The 19,373-nt window shown below is 38.6% G+C and overlaps 1 protein-coding gene across 9 annotated transcripts in view; it reads right to left on the bottom strand.

The window, feature by feature from the left end:
* RBFOX1 (RNA binding fox-1 homolog 1) overlaps positions 1-19,373 on the bottom strand; it is a 967,082-nt gene that overhangs the window by 169,289 nt on the left and 778,420 nt on the right. For all 9 annotated transcript variants that reach the window (XM_068244641.1, XM_068244644.1, XM_068244642.1 and 6 more), the window contains one exon: positions 4,303-4,435. In XM_068244641.1, the coding sequence (XP_068100742.1) occupies positions 4,303-4,435 (133 nt within the window). The remainder of the gene's footprint in view (positions 1-4,302; positions 4,436-19,373) is intronic.

Below are 19,373 nucleotides of genomic sequence, written 5' to 3'. Positions count from 1 at the left end.
CCAAATGCTACCCTTTAAAAAAACCTAAAAAATCTCTAAAAGTATGAATTTGATGACTTGGGGAACACTAGAAATAGCATTTGTCATAGATATCTTGGGAAAGTGAGGCATATAATTTGTGGTTACAGGAATTAAAAAGCCAATGACAGTTCTTTATTAAACATAATCTTTAAATTAAAAGAAAATTAAAGAAGCAGTAGAATTCAATAACTATTCAGTCTAAAAATGGTTTAATTGAAACATATAAAAAACAATTAAATGTATCCTTCTACTCCTATAAATGACTGTTTAAGTACCCCAGGGTTTTCTTTTATATTTGAACATTTACAAAGTAGGTTGAAAGTTTTACTGTCTCTAATCAGTGGCAGTCTATTAAGTGTCCCAGAGATAGAAAAAGGTCAATAGTTAATGTATTTTAACTCTCCCTGCCCTTATGCTGGGAATACACGGGTATATTTTGCGCCGGCCTTGAGCCAGTGGCTCGATGGCGGCACGTCCCCGCTCGTCCATGCGGCTGCACCGGATCGATTCCCACTCGTCCCCGTGGGCACTTCATTATCAGCGCTTTGTTTTTTCTGTTGTCCTGCCCGCCGGTATCGAGCGCGGAATCGATTCGGCAGGGTATCGGACAGGTCAGAAATTATCAATCGAGCCATCAGCGGCTCGATTGATAATTTCAAACGGACCGTGTATTCCCAGCATTCGAAGTTTTGTTCTGCCAGGAAAACTTTTATGACTGTAATTTGCTTATCAGTGATGTTTACCATATTCCCAACAAGGTACTGACAAGAAGACAAAAGCTGTCACTTCCATGCCTAAAAAATAACTCTCTCAGGCAACAAAAAGTAAAACAGCCAGGTTATTAATATGTTTTGTACCGTACACGGGGATGAGCTCCGAATTGATTTTGAGTAGCTACCTACTCGAAATCACTCAGATTCTAAATGTTAATTAGAGCCTGTGAGGGAGTGGGTGAGGGATGGTTAACGTACCCATGCTGCCGTCAGCTTTAATGCGATTCAATTGAAACCCATGTCACGCCCCACGTCGTGTTCCAAGTCATATTCGCGACACTACCATGCTTCCTCCTACCGGGTCAATTCGGAGCTCATCCCTGACTGTACATGCACATATTTATCTCCTCATGTCATATATGACCTTTGGGAAACTTTAAGGGGCCATTATAAATAGTCTAAAGAAGTGCTTTGCATGGTTGTTTTTTCCCAGCACCAAGTAGTCAAATGTTTTTGCCTAACATAACATCTGCATGTCCTTACCGTTGTAAGCACTATCCAAATCAATGGCAAATATAGTGCACTATATGACAAATATTGTACAGTGCACATATAATATAACTCACAGCTCTACTTTTCAGCATTGTCTAACATTTTTGCTTTACCAATATTGAATTCCACAGCCGCATCATGCTGAAGTCAAATTCTTCCAGGCAATTGAAATAGGAAGAAGAGGTCCCAAAGTAATAATTATAGTCAGTGCAGAGGTCTTCATCCCTAAAACCATTTATTTATTTGGTCAGCAGGAACATCACAAGCAGGTCAGTTATCTTCATAATACAATCAATACTGCTGTTTCAGGTGAATTCACATCCTCACTGCACTTGCTGAAATGTGTGGATTCACCTGAAAAAGCTCTAGGGATTTTAACACTATGATAGCTGAACTGCTTGTTATATTTCCACTGACCGAATAAAGGAATGGTTTTAGAAATGAAGATCTCTGTGCTGGCCATGGTTATTGCTTTAGAATAGCATTTCACATTTGTGTTGTGACTTTTACTTATACACCATATTTATTTACTTTTTTATGAAACATGCATTCCCTTAATGCCAATTGCCGTGCAGTCCTGGGGGTGTGTTTGGGGGTCGCATGTGACGATGCGCACGCATTCCCACTTCCCAGTGGCGATCGCCGGTAGGAGATTGTTAGACAGCAAAACCGCTGTGTAATTACATTGTACAGCGCTGTCACTCGGCTGTCCCCTGGGGAGGCACAGGAGCAATTGTCTCTCATAGGCTGATGCCTATGACAGCCAATAGCAGGGATCGGCTGGCTGGGGGAGGGAGAGAAAAAAATAGTTACATTTAATTTAACCTTTTCCCCTCTGCTAGAACAAGTAACTACGTACCTGCAAAATGCCACAACTTTGTGCAGGGATGTAGCTACTACGTCCCTCCCCGCTGCACCCCCACCCCCCGCTCAGCCCCCCCCCCCTGTGCTCGGTACCACCGCTCATTACCGATCATTAGCCACAAGATCAATGAATAGGAAAACAGTTCCCATTCATTGATCTAATACCCCATGTGAATGACCACAGACATCTATTCAGACAACTCTGCCATTCACAAATCCCAGTCACGCAGTCCTTCCGTTTCCATACCAATAGTACGGAGACTGAATACACCACTGTGGCCAAATTGTAAAATTACATCCCCCTTTTTTTCAGTAAATAATACCTAGTTACCTTGTTTTTCCTATTTAAATTAACCCCTGACCTCCCACACTCCCCCATAGTTGGCAAACATTTTTTTTAATAAAAAACATTACAAAAAAATAAATAAATACATAAATAGTTACCTTAGGAACTGAACTTTGTTAATATGTACATCAATAGGGTATATTACTATAACTTTATAAATTATGGGCTTGTAATCAGGGATGGACACAAAACTGAAAAAAATGCACCTTTATTTCCAAATGAAATATTGGCGCCATACATTGTACTAGGGAAACATTTTAAACAATGCAATAACCGGGCCAAATGGGCAAATAAAATATGTCATTTTTAATTTCGGTTGCATGTATTATTTTAAAACTATAATGGCCGCAAACTGAGAAATAATGAATTGTTTCCATTTTTTTCTTCTTTTTCCTGATAAAACATTTTTAGAATAAGTTAATTCTTAGAAAAAAGTACCTCCCAAAGAAATCCTAATTGGTGGCGAAAAAAAACCAAGATATAGATTGTTTTGTTATGATATGTAGTAATAAAGTTATAGGCAAATAAATGGAAGGAGCGCTGACAGGTGAAAATTGTTCTTTTTTTTAAGGGGAACAACCCTTCGAGGGGAAGTGGTTAAAAAAATTAAATAAATAAATAAACAAACATGCCGGTAGGGAAAGCTCTGTTGGGGGGTAGAAGGGGGGTCACTTGTGTGCTTACTTGTAGGACTCTGCAGTGAGCACTTAAAGCTGCAGAGCCCTAATTAATAAACAATAGCCTGGTCACTAGGGGGTGTAAGCCTATGGTCTTGAAGTGGTTAAGCAAGGCAACAATTACAGAGCCTCCCCCAGATCCTTCACTTAACTCTTTCTGTCAGGCTGCTTCAAAACATGTGACATGTTTAAAACAAGTTTATTAACTAATATGGCCTTACGTAACATGAGAAATGTAACACTTGGGAAATGTGTTCACTAGTATAAAGGTATCTATCCATGATTCTTTGATTTTCCCATTTTTTTTTATGAAAACAATCAATTGTATAATAAAATGAAAACAACCTCTTTTTCGGCAGAGAAAAAAACATCTGTTTTTTTTTTTAGATACAAATCTGATCAGATGTGTTGGAAAATCAGATAGAAAAATATAGCAATTGAAAGTTTTATTTGACCGTTTGTTTGATATTTTTGGAAAAATCCAACAGTGTATGGTATATTGGTTTGATTTTTCTGATTGTTCAATTACGCAGAAAAATCAAGCAGATTTCTCTGGGCAACAAAAAGCCCTAAAAAATTACAGGTACTACGAGATTAAGGATAGTGGCAGAAGATGAGCATTAAATAAAACAGCATATTGTCAATTATTTTAATTCATATTTTTTTCCTACACTTTGTGATGTGCGCAAAAAGATCACACAGTACCTGCATCCTCAGCAGATATGAAACGCACATTTTATTGGTGCATTGAAATCTTATTAATCAGAATCTGAGGGAGCTTTGCAGTCTTGGCTTCATCAAACCTCTTTAATGACCAGATGTTTGCAGTCATCAAAGATACATTTTCAGTTGTAACAATTTCTTTGTTTCTGCAGCGTTTAAGCTCTAGTAGAATTTACATAACAACATGTGACATATCAAATGCTTAAAGCCACCAACCATGACAGTATAAATTACAGTCATTTTTCAATAGCCTGTGCAAGGTGCACAACTTCAGGCACTTGGCCCGGCAACACGCTGTGTTAGTTTCTGTGGTGAGACAAGAACAGCATGCATTTCTCTTGAAAATAGTTTATTTTTGCTGGTGGGGAAAATATAATAACAGGATGAAAACGGATATATCTCTTACCCGCCATAAGCTGGGATTGGAGGAGGAGGTGCTGCTGCACGAAATGTGTTATAGACTGTGCGACCTCTGCCTCTGAGGTGTGCTCCTCTGTAAGCAGCAGCAGCTGTTGCAGCGGGGTAGGGAAAGCCAGGTACTGAAAAACAAAAGCACAGTGAAATATTAGATCTCCCTGAGAAAAAAAAAACAGTCCATAGATATCCATGTACAAATATTAAATATAAATCTGTTTTATTATGTAACAAAGTGAGTATTTTTTTTTAACGTTTGACAATTTATTATTTATTTTCAGTTCCTGTGCCTATTACTGCTGAATAGAGTTATGTCAAGCAGTCAATCATATTGCATTTGTCACAATAAGTTAAGAGCACTACAGTAGTTGATTTGTTATTACAGATAATGAAATGAACGAACCCACAGAAATTTCTAGTGTATTTCTATTCTACTGTAATGCTATTTTGCTTCACCAGACAGCCACTTATCCCTTCATGGGACATTACATATATCAAAAGACTATAGTCTTGATTCACAAAAGAGTGCTAACTGTTAGCACGGCCGTTTTCGCGCGAATTTTCGCATTGCGCTCGATCGAGAATTTTCGCACAAAACGATAACATTTTTGCGCATAAACGCGAATTTTCCCACGTAATCGATATCGGTTTAGTGCGGAAATTTGCTTTTTTGCGCAAAAATGTTATCGTTTTGCATGAAAATTCGCGATCGCGCGCAATGCGAAAATTCACGCGAAAACGGCCGTGCTAACAGTTAGCACTCTTTTGTGAATCAAGCCCTATTACTCTAAACATTTAAAGCCCAACTCTCTCACAACAAAGAAAAACAAATTACAATCTTGATCGGGATTTTATAGCAATTTTCCTGGTATAAAGTAATAATGGCTACCATTAAAAAGGGGGTCCCATTCACATCAGTGGAAATCTTTTCTCTATTAGCACCAAGTGTATAAAAATTTAAAACAACTACATTGTTTGTAAAAGGGTGCCGCATAAATATAAAACACTATATCACTTGGTATCTTTAACTTTGAATTCCAAACCAAATATATTGATTACAATAACCCATTATTTAACAAATCATTGTTTCTAAAACTGTATAGTTGCTTCTAAAACGGTTAAATATGCTTTCTCAGAAATAACTATTTACATTTCAACTTTTTCACCACAACAAGAAGCTTCCATGATTCTTACCTATGTTACAAATGATCATTTTTCAACAAACTTACTTAAACTTATATATAAAAAGTTTATTTTTACGTTTTGATTCCTCAATTATCATTTTTTTATTCCATGTTAAATAACATCATAAATGATCATATACTAATTTATATTACACAAACAAAATGGGGGATTAAGGTTAGGCGCCCTCCAGGTAGTGTTGGGCGAACACCTGGATGTTCGGGTTCGGGAAAGTTCGCCGAACATGGCCGCAATGTTCGGCATGTTCGGGCCGAACCCCGAACTCCCCGAACATCCCGCTTGTAGGGGCCCTATGGGGTCGCAGGCATAAGGGGGGAGCATGCCCCGATCGCGGGGGGGGTCGGAAATTCCCCCCACCCCCTCCGCTAGCGCTCCCCCCTCTGCCCGCTTCCCCATACAAAAGTTGCAAGAAGTACCTGTGTCCGGGTGGTAGTGGGTGGCTGTCTGGCTGGCAGTGGGCGGCACTATGCAGTGACTAAATGAGGAGGAGGAGTCCGGAGAGTGACGCGTTGAGGGAGGCCGGGCAGCGGGCGGTTCAGCAGTAGTACTGCTGAACCGCCCGCTGCCCGGCCTCCCTCAACGCGTCACTCTCCGGACTCCTCCTCCTCATTTAGTCACTGCATAGTGCCGCCCACTGCCAGCCAGACAGCCACCCACTACCACCCGGACACAGGTACTTCTTGCAACTTTTGTATGGGGAAGCGGGCAGAGGGGGGAGCGCTAGCGGAGGGGGTGGGGGGAATTTCCGACCCCCCCCCCGCGATCGGGGCATGCTCCCCCCTTATGCCTGCGACCCCATAGGGGGGCCGTATTCGGCCGAACAGGGGCCCTGTTCGGCTAGTAATTTGGCAGTTCGGGCGAACGCGAACAGTTTGGCCGAACACCACCAGGTGTTCGGCCGAACTCGAACATCACCCGAACAGGGTGATGTTCTGCAGAACCCGAACAGTGGCGAACACTGTTCGCCCAACACTACCTCCAGGTAGGGTTAAGGTTAGGCACCACCAGGGGGGGGTTTAGGATTAGGCACCACCAGGGGGGTCTTGGGTTAGACATCACCAGGGGGGTCATAGGATAAGGCACCATCAGGGAGGTTAAGATTAGGCACCAACAGGCACGGGTTCTGTGTGAGAGTAGGTAAAGGTTCGGTTATAGTAAAATATGGATAAGTATTAAAGGTATTTTACTATATGAATTAAGTAGTACAATATCATTTAATTAAACAATATTTTATCACTTTTACTGGTGTCAATTTTACTAAAAGTAAAACCAGAGGTTACAATTGGGAAAAGTAGAATATCAGTATTATAAACGATGATTCACAGCATATCCTGGTGCCCATTTTAGTAAACAATAACTTATACTGTTTATATCTGGTGACCTTTTTATCTGGAGCCTTCGGCTTATGGGAAAGTTTTTATTGCTTCAGATCCAGTAAGTAAGTGGATAGATCTCTTCAAAAAGGGTCTTAGAATTAAATAATTAAGTACAATTAAGTAATTTTTATTTAACTACTTGTGGACCCACTTTTACTGGCCCCTTAAGAACCAGATACTTAAAAAAAAAAAAAAAAGGGCTGATCACTGTGATTGACTCACGGGGTCAGGAGCCAATGCATGCCGAAGTTGAAATCTACACCCCTGGCAGGGAAAACCTAACATGAATAGGACGTAGATTTCCACTATGCTGGTCAGAAGAAGAGAAATCCCTTTTGTTAGGTTTTTAATGCTACCTCTCACATCTGTCTTTTTCAAAAGGGAGTAATCTATCATGCTGTGCTGCTTAAATTGTAATAGTTAATGTCATCATCAAACAATGTTTGTGATGACTACAACATTTTTACCTCACTTTGTTAAAATGATCAGCCCGAGGATCAATTGGTGGATAATTTTATTGCTTTTCCTGAGCATTCTTCAGCACCATGTATTAGCTATTGCTGCAAATTTATTATCTTCCCTTTAGTTCTTAAATATATGTTTTCTCATATTTACCCCTTAAAAAAACAGTATCCCTCCTCAGTAAGGATGGATTCTCAATAGTTCATTCAATGGACCAATAGGACACCAGGTTATATATTCAAGGATGCTTTTCTCTGTTTGGTCAGTGTAGTAATAAGATAAGATGGGAAGTAAGAGCTTCCATAAACTATGTTTAACCACTTCACCACTGAGGGGTTTTACCCCCTGACCACCAGAGCAATTTTCACCTTTCAGCGCTCCTTCCATTCATTCGTCTATAACTTTATTATTACTTATCCCAATGAAATGAACTATATCTTGTTTTTTTTGCCACCAATTAGGCTTTCTTTAGGTGGGACATTATGCCAAGAATTATTTTATTCTAAATGTGTTTTAATGGGGAAATAGGAAAAAATGTGGGAAAAAAATATTATTTTTCAGTTTTCAGCCATTATAGTTTTTAAATACAGCATGCTACTGTAATTAAAACCCATGAAATGTATTAACCCATTTGTCCCGGTTATAAAACCATTTAAATTATGTCCCTATCACAATGTTTGGCGACAATATTTTATTTGGAAATAAAGGTGCTTTTTTTCAGTTTTGCATCCATCCCTAATTACAAGCCCGCAGTTTATAAAGTAACAGTGTTATACCCTCTTGACATAAATATTTAAAAAGTTCAGTCCCTAAGGTAACTATTTATGGTTTTTTTTTATTGTATTTTTTTTTTTTTTTAATTACAAAAAAAAAATGAAAAATTGGGGAGTGTGGGAGGTAATGAGTTAATTTATTGTGTAAATGTAATGTTTGTATATGTAAAATGCTTTTAGGGTGTAGTTTACTATTTGGCCACAAGATGGCCACAGAGTGTTTGTTTACATGCGACCTGTAAGCGTCCGGAAGGACGCTTACAGGAAGCAGTAGGAGGCTGGGAGACGCACAATGATCTCGCTGTTTCTGAAAGAAGCAGCAGGTCATTGCGGGGGCTAGATCAATGAACGGGAATGGATTTTCCCGTTCATTGATCTCCAGGCGAGCGGGCGGCGGCGTGCACGAGCGGCGGGTGCGCGCGCACGAGCAGCGGGAGCGCGGACAGCGGCGGTAGCGCGGAAGGTACGGATTTCTCCGTCCCTGGTTTTTTTAGGAGGGAAAAAAGGGGCGGAGAAATTCGTACCGCTGGGGGTAAAGTGGTTAAATTGAATTCAATGAATAGCCCCAGCAGAAGATTTAAAGATGCTTTTTTCAGAGTTACCTTTTCAATATTGTAGCACAGTGTGGTAGATAAGACAGTCAATGAGGGGTTTAAAATAGGTTAACAAGAAGATCATTGGGAACTGGGACATACTGGAAAATCAGGATTATGGCAGGGAAGTGATTTTTTTTACATTTTTCCTTAACTTAAAGCGGTATAAAACCCTGACATAATGTTCAATAAAAACATGTTTTTCTACATTTTATATGCCATACGGTTATCATATTTTCATTGGTGCATAGGTATTATTATTCATTTAGAAATTATATGTTCCCAAAAGTACAGTTTTTTGCTTTGAGAGCAAACTTTGTATTTTATTCTTAACTGGTTTTATTCATTATGTATTGAAGGCAGAAATGCTTTCAGTGTCTCTCTGTGTCCAGCAGCTTCTCCACGGTCAGAGAATGTGTCACATTCCTCACTTGATACATTTAAGTAAGCACAAGATAACATTATCTACACCTCGGATGCGTCCACATTTCTCTGCACTGAACTTTCCAGTCATGTGTGTAACCCTTGAAATGCTGTTCTAGTAAAAAAAAATGCTGGATGTATATAATATGCTGTAAATCATTTTTAGAGCAAAGAAGAAATGCTGGGTTTCATTCCACATTCCACTGTTTTTACAGTTTTTATTTTCACATTTAACTGTTTATGGAATATGGTATGGGGTACTAAAGTATCCATATATTATTCCAAACCACTGCAAGGTTCTACCATAATTCTCCCCCAAACTTTATAACCACAGATGAGAGGATAGGATCTCCCACCCGCCACCACCCTTATCTTAGGCATTGAGGTGGAGATGAGTGTTTTTTTCCCTGACATGGACAAATTTGCTTTGTGATGGGGAAGGGTTTCTTCAGCGCTCTTGCCAAAGAACATGTTTGCCTGTGCTGTTCAGTTAGCACATACCTATGCTGGCTGGCTTAGTCTTGCAGGTAGTACCAACAAGCATGGAAGAAAAGGGGTTAAAAGATGCTTTGGAGTGAGCAATGTTGTAGTTTTTTAATAATGTGAAAAAATTATAAAAATACTTTTGAGCAAAAAAACAACAAAAACAACAAACAAGTACTATTCTAAGCTGAGTGATTTGTGTTATTATCTGAATTCAGCAGGTGAGAAGTTAAGTGCTCATCTGTCTTTTTTTGCTTTGAAGAATGAATGCCATATCTAAAATCATTAATTGTATGAGGAGAAAAGAGTGCTGAGATGATAGAAAAGGACACTCATTACTCACAAGTGATTTTTTCTACAAATGGACTTGTGAGCTAATTCTAGTCCGACACTTTTCCATAATTTAAGGTAAATTGATGATCACATGCATTAGACGTTACCCGCTAGTGATTAGTGTAATTGAAAATGGGCTCCATAGGCTCTATTAGAGCTCTCAATGGCACATGGACATGGAGTGAAGTAGGTTACTTGCAAAACACAACAAGCCATTCTCTATTATATTTAAAATATTAACAAAATATTCTCTTTACTCATGGAAAAGAGGTTGATACATATGAAAGAGGAGGCTCTAAATGGGGAGCAATGCAGGAAAAAGGGAATCTAATGTCCATGCGAGCTGCACAAGGAAGGGAAGTCACAACACATTTTGCCTTGCTGCTACCTCCTTTTTAAATAGTTTTAGTGTATTTTATTTTTGTTGAAACCACATTTTTTTAAAAAATTGTATTGCCTTTTGTCGCCCTCAGTGAAGAGTTGTTACCCCTTGCTTACAGCTACTACAGAGAGTGCTTTCTCAACCTGAGTGAGGTCAGGTTAATTCTCCCCTCCACCCTGTACAGTGGTTGCCTTTGAAGTAACCCCGGTTTGTGAGTATCACCCCACTTTATGCAATTTGAGACCACCTTCATTTGGTACATACTACACTATACTAGGCTCTCAATTTTTCTTGTTTTTGTGTTTTCTTGAAGTGCTCTGCACTGGAGTAGAGGCTTAGAAAGTTAGAACAAAGTCATCATTATCCTAGAAATCCTGTGCAACATGTTTATACTTCACTGATGGCCAACAACATCTCTTATGAGACTGCAGTATCATTGCAGAATCTAAACAGGGACTAGTTTTGCCTCTACTTAAAGGGACACTTAAGCCATAAAAAAATGAGTTTTACTCACTGGGGCTTCTACCACCCCCCTGCAGCAGTCCTGTGCCCTCGCAGCCACTCACTAATCCTCTGGTCCCCCGCTGTCAGCTAGTTTCGTTTTTGCCGACAGGCCTGACAAGACTGGCCATGTGTAGCTTTCTCCGCATTCCTGACTGTAATTAGCGCTATTGCGGGCCGCGATGCGTACTAAAATACGGTTTGACGAATATCTACACATAGGTAATGCGGCAACGCGTATCTTTGTACGCGTTGCGGCCCGCAATAGCACTAATTACAGTCGGGAATGCGGAGAAAGCTATGCGTGGCCAATCCTGCCGGGCCTGTCGGCAAAAATGAAACTAGCTGACAGCGGGGGACCAGAGGATTAGTGAGTGGCTGCGGGGGCACAGGACTGCTGCAGGGGGCTGGTAGAAGCCCCAGGTGAGTAAAACTCATTTTTTTCTGGCTTAAGTGTCTCTTTAAATGCTCTCTTATTACTGAATTATGCAAATAATAAATTGTACTATACTAAATGTGCCAATTAATCAATAACTTCCAAAATCTTCACACTATCTCTACATAAGTATCCATTTTACTAATCATCATTTCTACACTGACTAAACCCTAGGGTTATAAACCCATGAACAGTGATCAGACATTATGTTAAACCTTTCAACACACCACAAATTATCTCTGCAAGTCAGATAACAGTGCTCTCAGAAACACTGTAAATTGAGCATAAGAAGAATAGATTTTTAAGATGCAGTGAATTTTCAAGAAACCTATGTGCAGTCTACAAATTGGAAAGCAAAAGTTTCACTGAAGATTACAAATGACTGTGTTCGGGATGTTCTATATTCATTTTGCATTATTTATTTATTCTGCACTCTATTTGCAGCAAGGCGCAGAAAAACAAGTCTCTAGCTGTCTGTAATATTTCTTGATAGCAGACTAGCAGGTTTTGAAGTAAGGGAAATGAGAAAACAAAAAGAACATTTATGATCTGCTGAAACCACGGCTTGTAATGCCTGTGAGAAGCATTACGGAAATCATGGTTACCCATCCATTATCACCTGGCTACAGTACCTTCCAGGCTTTATGAGATTCCTTTCAGCAAAGAGCAGGGTTTACAGTAATTCTGTCAGGATTTAGATGTTGAGATAGAACATAAAACACAATGTCAACAATGAAAGCAAGAGTGCAGTTCATATAAGAGAACAAGATGTGAATTATGGGTAAGTTCAAATAGGCCTTGTTGTATACTGTATCCAAAAAACATGAATAAACAATATCAACATATTAGCATGGGAGGAGAATAAAAAATTAACACTGACAAATGTGTTTTGATGACATTTATTTAATATAGATCAGTAACTTTACTAAACATACTTTTATTATCTAGACAATAGGGAGCAATTCAGAGCTTAAGTATTCAGCAATAAAACAACAAACTGTTTAGCTGAATGGCTAATTTTAAATTTCTTCTTCACTCTTCTTGAGATCTGGGTCCTCGTAGACATGTATAAATTAAGAAACTACTCTGTAGCTAATATCACAAGTAACACATTTACAAAGGACTTTCTTTTACAAAACAGGTGGCCCTGGCAAAGTTTGATCTCATGCCCTAAACTTAGCAGTTGAGGGTTTTTTTTTGGTGCTGTTTGGCATGAGGAATAAACAATGTATACCCAATGTATACACTTGTGATTATTTTTGGATGGGTGTCTTTTCAGTAAAGAATATGTGCTATGGACATGGCAACACATAGCAGAGCCAGAGCTCCCAATGAGAACATCAGTATGAGTTAGAGTTGATGGTTAGGGTTAGATTTGAATTTGGTGGATTAGGGTTTGTAGGTAGACTAGGGGTAGGTTAGGCTTCATTTTTAGATTTAGGTGGTTATGGTTAGGCAAAAGGAAGTGCTTAAATGTAAAGATTAGGGTTATATGTTAGGAGGTAGCCTGTATTGGGAAGATTAGGGTTAGTTGCGATTAAAGATGGGGAGAGAGGTTAGCACTGCTGTCTGTGGCTTTTATTTGGCAATATGCATATGCATAAACATATCATGAACTGCAATGTGAGCAAATAGGTAAGTTTCAAGCGCACATACTGGTCCATGTGAGCGGATGTGGGGCAATAGGCTTCGGTGCTCTGCACACCCACTGCCCCATCTTTTATCATGATTTACAAATCTAATATGACCAAAGCACACTGAGGTTTATACTAGAATGCCGTAATGTTTATGTATTATTAAAAATGGCCCACTGCTGCTTCTCAAGATCCAAATGTGTGGATCCAGCATTTGTTTGCACAATAACTTATCCATCAGCTACAACTTATCAATTCCTTTTAATGTACAGTTCCCTTCTTGACATCTCACCCTAGCCTACCTCTAAAAACACAAATCATCATGCATTGCTATTTTTTTATGAGTGTCAAAAAAACAAGCACATTTTTTATAGAGAGAACAATGCATATGAAAATATATCGGCATGTAATGACAAAATACATTGGAGTCAATAAGCATGAGGAAAGTCATGTTCACACCAATGAGAATGTTGGTAAAAAAAAAAGAAAAACATGGGCTTGTGAAAACAAATTTTCATAAAATACATTAAAGCCAATGAACACGATGAAAAACGTTTCAAAGAAATGCTCTAAGTTTAAAGAAAAAATGTGAAAAACGATTATATTTTCATGGAAGTTTTGTGTCAAGTGAAAATTGATCTTGACGAAAACTCGCGCTTATGACTAATCAGGAATAGAGTTTGGAAAATACCTTTTTTGGGTTTAAAGTTTTCTCTTTATTTATATCTCTTAAAGTTAAATATTTCTATAGCTTAAAGTTAGCTAGTAAATGGTATCTTCCTGATTCAAAACTTCCCACATAAACTGATCGGTAACATGGTACAAAATCCTATTGCTACTTCAATAAGCACACAAGAGTATGCTTATTATACATGCATAGTAGACCTTTTTAATTGTTTATGTACCTCAGTGACAGAATATAAAGAAAAGAGAAGAAAATAAAGAAAAACTCCAGTCACGTGATCAACTTTTCTCATTTTAATTATTTTATATAGTTATCTCTTTTAGTTTTTTTTTCCAACATCTGTCTGATTGCTGTGCATATACTATTTGCATCAGTTTAATATGCTTGCAGTAAGGTTGCATAGTGCTATTCATTCAATATATTCATTGTCAATAAAACTTGATATTGGTCAAATATGTATCATTCAGTTCAAACAATATTGAGTTTATCACATAATTAACTTTAAAGCTGTATTATGAAACATAATAGAAAAATATGGACATTTACTATTAATTATCACGCTAAATTTGTATAATGTGGTGAAACATATTTTTTTCAATCTAAATTGATTAATCTAAAGTGTTTCTCATGAAAGATTATAGGTGTATGAATTAATAAACATGTTGTATGCTGGCATTTAAGTAAGTGCACTTAGAGTAAGATTTGCAGCAATCAGAAACTACTTAAAGTCAAATTATATAGAAACTTCTTAAGTAGACACAATACATCTCTTTAATTATATCAGCCTCTGTGTTTAGTGCATTTGTATTGATAGTTCTGAATAAATAAACAGTAAAACAGATTAAATTCTTCATAGATCTCAATTTGAGACAAAGATAAGGCTCTTTTACACTTGGCAAATGTGTACCTATTGACTGATCCACAAAACTCTGTCTGACTTTTTTTTTTACATATCTTAATGGAATATAAATAAATAAAATGACATACTGTATATTTAACCTCCAAAAAACACTGATATTCACACTTGTCATGTATCCCAACAGCAAGAGCTCTTGCTCACCGGTCAGGGAATTAAAATAAAAAAAAAAAACGCTGCAAAGGTGAATCACATATGTTGATCACTAAAGTATACCTTTAATCATTAATACTGAACTGAGAACAAACATAAGATTACCTTTCAACCATGACTATGAAACGGGCAATCTTTTCCTACAAAGTTATCAAGCACCTCAATCTCAGTCTTAAGTTAAAGGCTCATACACACATACAACATGCACACAACCACATGACCAACATGACAAACCACACAACCTGACAAACCACATGACCTGTACGTACACACACCTAGACGGCTAAACAACCAACTCAAATAACATACTGCACACACAAGAGGACTGATGGACTACACATTCAAAACAAGTAAAAGTCATTCAAACAACTTGTAGACATGCAACAACTGCACAGCAACTGCATGATATCAGACCAACATAGATCCACCTGTTATCAGTAGTTCATCAAGTTGTTTGCACGCATACACATGCCTGATTACCATCCAACAGACTTAAGTCAGATGATTATCAGGCTGCAGGTTGGCTGTGTGTACTTAGCTTTAGCCACATACACATGCTCAACAAAATTTAAATAAAAGTACAAAGGCCTGGAAGCACCTTACAACCATACTTGACTTATGCTTAAAAAGGGTAATAATAGAAAACAATATCACTGCTGTCTGCTCGTCATTCTCTACAAGATGATTTTCTTAATATCATCCCTAACTATGTTTTCAGCAACCAGCAAATAAAAAAGTTCTAAAAATAAGATAAGAAAAGTAATAGCTAAGTAAAAATACTTTTGGACAACTTATTTTATTCTATGTTTTGCTTGTTGCCTGGCTAAGATTGTGTTTAATTGATGAGGTTTGAAAATATATACTGTAAGGCAATTCAGAAGTTTATTTAATAAGAGCAGTGTTGTCCAACTTCGTTGGGAGGGGTGTAGCAGGCACAGCATTTTTTAATGGAGGGGGTGGTACATCAACTTCCTTGCTTCAGAGGCAGGGCCAAGAATGAAAAGTGGTGGGCCTGCCAGAGGAGGGGGACTGACACAAAAAAAACAGGCCGAGCAAGTGAGTGTGGACCATTGGCCACCTGCGGAGACCAGAGACCGGCAGGAGAACGGGAAGGCTCTATAAGACCCAGAGCCTTCCCTCGTCTTAGACGAGTATCTGATTTTTATTTTAAAATTCGCTTCAGTGTCACTTTAACTTGTGTGGGAGAGAAGTCACATATTTAAAAAAAATAAAAATAAAAAATTATGTTGACTCTATGAAAAATGTTTGATTCTCACAAAAAAAAGTCATCATAAGAGCCCAGGACAAGTACAACATGCAATAGCCTCATCTACAGGCAAAACAAAATCTAACTCCTGAGTTAGATCACAGCTATCTCTGCTTCAATCTCCTTCTCACAACCCACCACAATTAGGCCAAGAAAGAAATATAAACCTGGATTGGTAGGAACTGGCAACATATTTGAGTTTAGGGTTGGTTCTCAGTGGTCATATACCTTTTGAAACTTGTGTACAAAGGTTCAGTAAGGTAAAATTAACAGGCAGCAGCTACTGTTACAAATAGAAAACTTTATACAATTTGTAAATTATGATGCATGTATTTGTCCATGTTAATATTTTATTGTCTGAGTAAAGTTTGGAAACACGTTTTCAATATGACTAGATAAGATGAATTCCATTATAACCATATTGCAGCTAAAATCCCACACATAGCATATATAAAAACACAACCTCCAAATTAAGGCTGTAAACTGCTTATTAAAGTTTCAGTCGTATGCAATAGATGTGAAAATGGCAGCTGCAAAAACCAACAGGGGGCAAATATCAATCTCATAAAAAGTAAGCACGGTAATGGGTAATTATTCTCTTCATCTGCCTATTGGATGATATTTGCATGAGAACGCCATATGCCTAAATAAAGGTGTGCTAGATGTATGAATACATACTATGCACAACACTTAAACCTCTCATCTGTTTCATCTCAATAGCATCACATGGTAAAGGATTTCCTAAGCTACACAGATCTGAAGACATGAGCAAAACACGGTATCTAGGTCACATCAGTTTGAAGTTAATTTGTTATGAAAAAAATAAATAAATAGAGCAATACAAAAAGCTAAATTCTCATTATTTCTGTGGTTTATAGAGAAAAGAGCTCCTATTGGGCCGGTCTATCAGGAATGCTGGACAATAAATTAGATAGAAAATGGTATAATGGGTAGCACACTGTGTTGAGACCAATATGATCATTTGTATCATAGGGGTTGACAGTTTTCAAGAGCTTAAGATCAGATTTTGCAGATGTTCAGCATCACTTATGAATTTCAATGTGGTGTGTACAGAAAGTTTGGCATTTAATTAATGTGAGCTACTGGTGGATAACTTAATAAACTGAAAAGTAAAGCTTTTAAAGAGACTCTGTAACAATTTTTTCAGCCTTAGTTCTTCTATCCTATGAGATCCTATGCCTGTTCTAATGTGCTGGGGCTTACTGCAGCTCTTCCTAATTACACTGTCTCTGTAATAAATCAATGTATCTTTCCTCTGTCCTGTTTGTCGGGCTAATTAGGCTTTGATTGTGTGGAATGTGCAGGGCTGCTTGTGATTGGTAGAAGCGATACACACCCTCTGCAGGCCCCCTGCATACTCACACACTATGCTTAGCTGAGCCTATTAGAAGCTGGTTAGTTTGTTTGTAAACATTGCCTAAAACTGTTAATTACAAGCCAGGATTGCAGCAGAGAGTGGCAGAAACAGCACAGAGGGGCACAGGAGAAAATAAGGAATAGAATGGTATGCTTTTTAGTGTAAGAATATTAGAGTACAGATTCTCTTTAAGATATGTCAGCAGTCTTTGGCACACGTGTTCATGCAATCACAGCTGCAGTCACAAAGAACTCCTAAATAGCCAGGGCTCTAGAAATAATTAGGTAGCCATTAGGTTAGTAATACACAACTGCACAAACCATAGCAGTACAGCAATTCAATTGTGTAAAAACATTTTATGTGGGATATTCTGAGAATAAAATCGATAAGTATACAACCATTGAAACATTAGTGTATAACAAGTGATGCAGTTACTTGTGTAACCAGTGCATATACGTTAAGTTATTCATACACAGCTGTAGATTTTCCACTATGCGTGAACATAGTTCTTTGTTGTCTAGATAATAAGCTTGCTCTAAATTGTAAGCTCACAAGGGCAGGGAACTCATCCTATCCAGGTCCAGATTTACCATTAGGCACTGTAGGCACATGCCTACAGGTGCCTGATGATAGAAAGGCGGCTCACTCTTCTCCTCGAATGCTTCCTTCCCTATGCAGAGTCCCAAGTGGAGTGTAAATGAGAGGATACTCACCCAGCTCTTGGCATTCCATTGATGATATCTCCCTTCAGTTGAGGGTACCACTGGCTATCTAATACTAAGGGGCACCTGTAGCTATCTATGAAGGGCAAGGGGAGTAAGGTAGAAGTGACATCTGGCACAGTCAGCACAATTATGCTGCAGTTTGCCAGGGGTTTGTAGGGTCATGGAAGGCGAACTCTAGGTTGCCAAGGCATCTGTGCCTATAGGCACCTCTGAGGTAAATCCAGGCCTACTCCTATCATTTCTTCTTTTTCTGCAATTTTACCAAATTAATGTGTGCCAATTTTAGTAATATCTCACCCCACACATCAAAGGACAACTGAAGTGAGAAGAATAAGGAGGCTGCCATATTTATTTCCTTCTAAACAATACCAGTTGCCTGGCAGCCCTGCTGATGTATTTGGCTGCAGTAGTCTCTGAATAATACCGGAAACAAGCATGCAGCTAATCTTGTCAGATCTGGCATTAATGTCAGAAACATCTGATCTGCTGCATGCTTGTTCAGGGTCTAAGGCTAAAAGCATTAGAGGCAGAGGAGTAGCAGGATAGCCAGGTAACTTGTATTTCTTAAAAGAAAAAAATTGCAGCCTACATATAACGCTTGTTACAGTTGTCCTTTAACTATGTATGTATTTGTACTTGGATTACTGGATGTCATGATTGTACATTTTAAGCTATAAAGGTAATTACAAGCATGCATCATATTCCCCATGGTCCTACCACTAGTGTCCTTAATAGTAGAACTTGCATTGCAGATAAGCCTGCTGAAAAATTGCAGGGGTTGCCAGACAACCTTTAGAATGAAAGACAGCCCTGCCACTAGAGATGGCCCGAACCTCCGATTTTCGGTTCGCGAACCGGGTTCGCGAACCTCTTGCAATAGACTTCAATGGGGAGGTGAACTTTGAAAACTAGAAACATTTATGCTGGCCACAAAAGTGATGGAAAAGATGTTTCAAGGGGTCTAACACCTGGAGGGGGGCATGGCGGAGTGTGAGAGATGCCAAAAGTCCCGGGGAAAAATCTGGATTTGACGCAAAGCAGCGTTTTAAGGGCCAAAATCAAATTGAATGCTAAATTGCAGGCCTAAAGTGCTTTAAAGGGAACCTTAACTGAGAGTGATATGGATGTTTCCTGTTAAACAATACCAGTTACCTGGCAGTCCAGCTGATCTCTGTGAGTGCAATAGTGGCTCAATCACACCCTGAAACAAGCATGCAGCTAATCCAGTCTGACTTCAGTCAGCGCACCTGATCTGCATGCTTGTTCAGGGGCTGTGGCTAAAAGTATTAGAGACACAGGATCAGCAGGCGGTTCAGGCAACTGGTATTATTTTAAAAGGA

Source organism: Hyperolius riggenbachi, chromosome 7 (genome assembly GCF_040937935.1).
Source record: "Hyperolius riggenbachi isolate aHypRig1 chromosome 7, aHypRig1.pri, whole genome shotgun sequence".
Taxonomy (NCBI): Eukaryota; Metazoa; Chordata; class Amphibia; order Anura; family Hyperoliidae; genus Hyperolius; species Hyperolius riggenbachi.
Note: the sequence above shows the minus strand (reverse complement) of the source record. Positions and strands in the feature narration are given on the sequence as shown.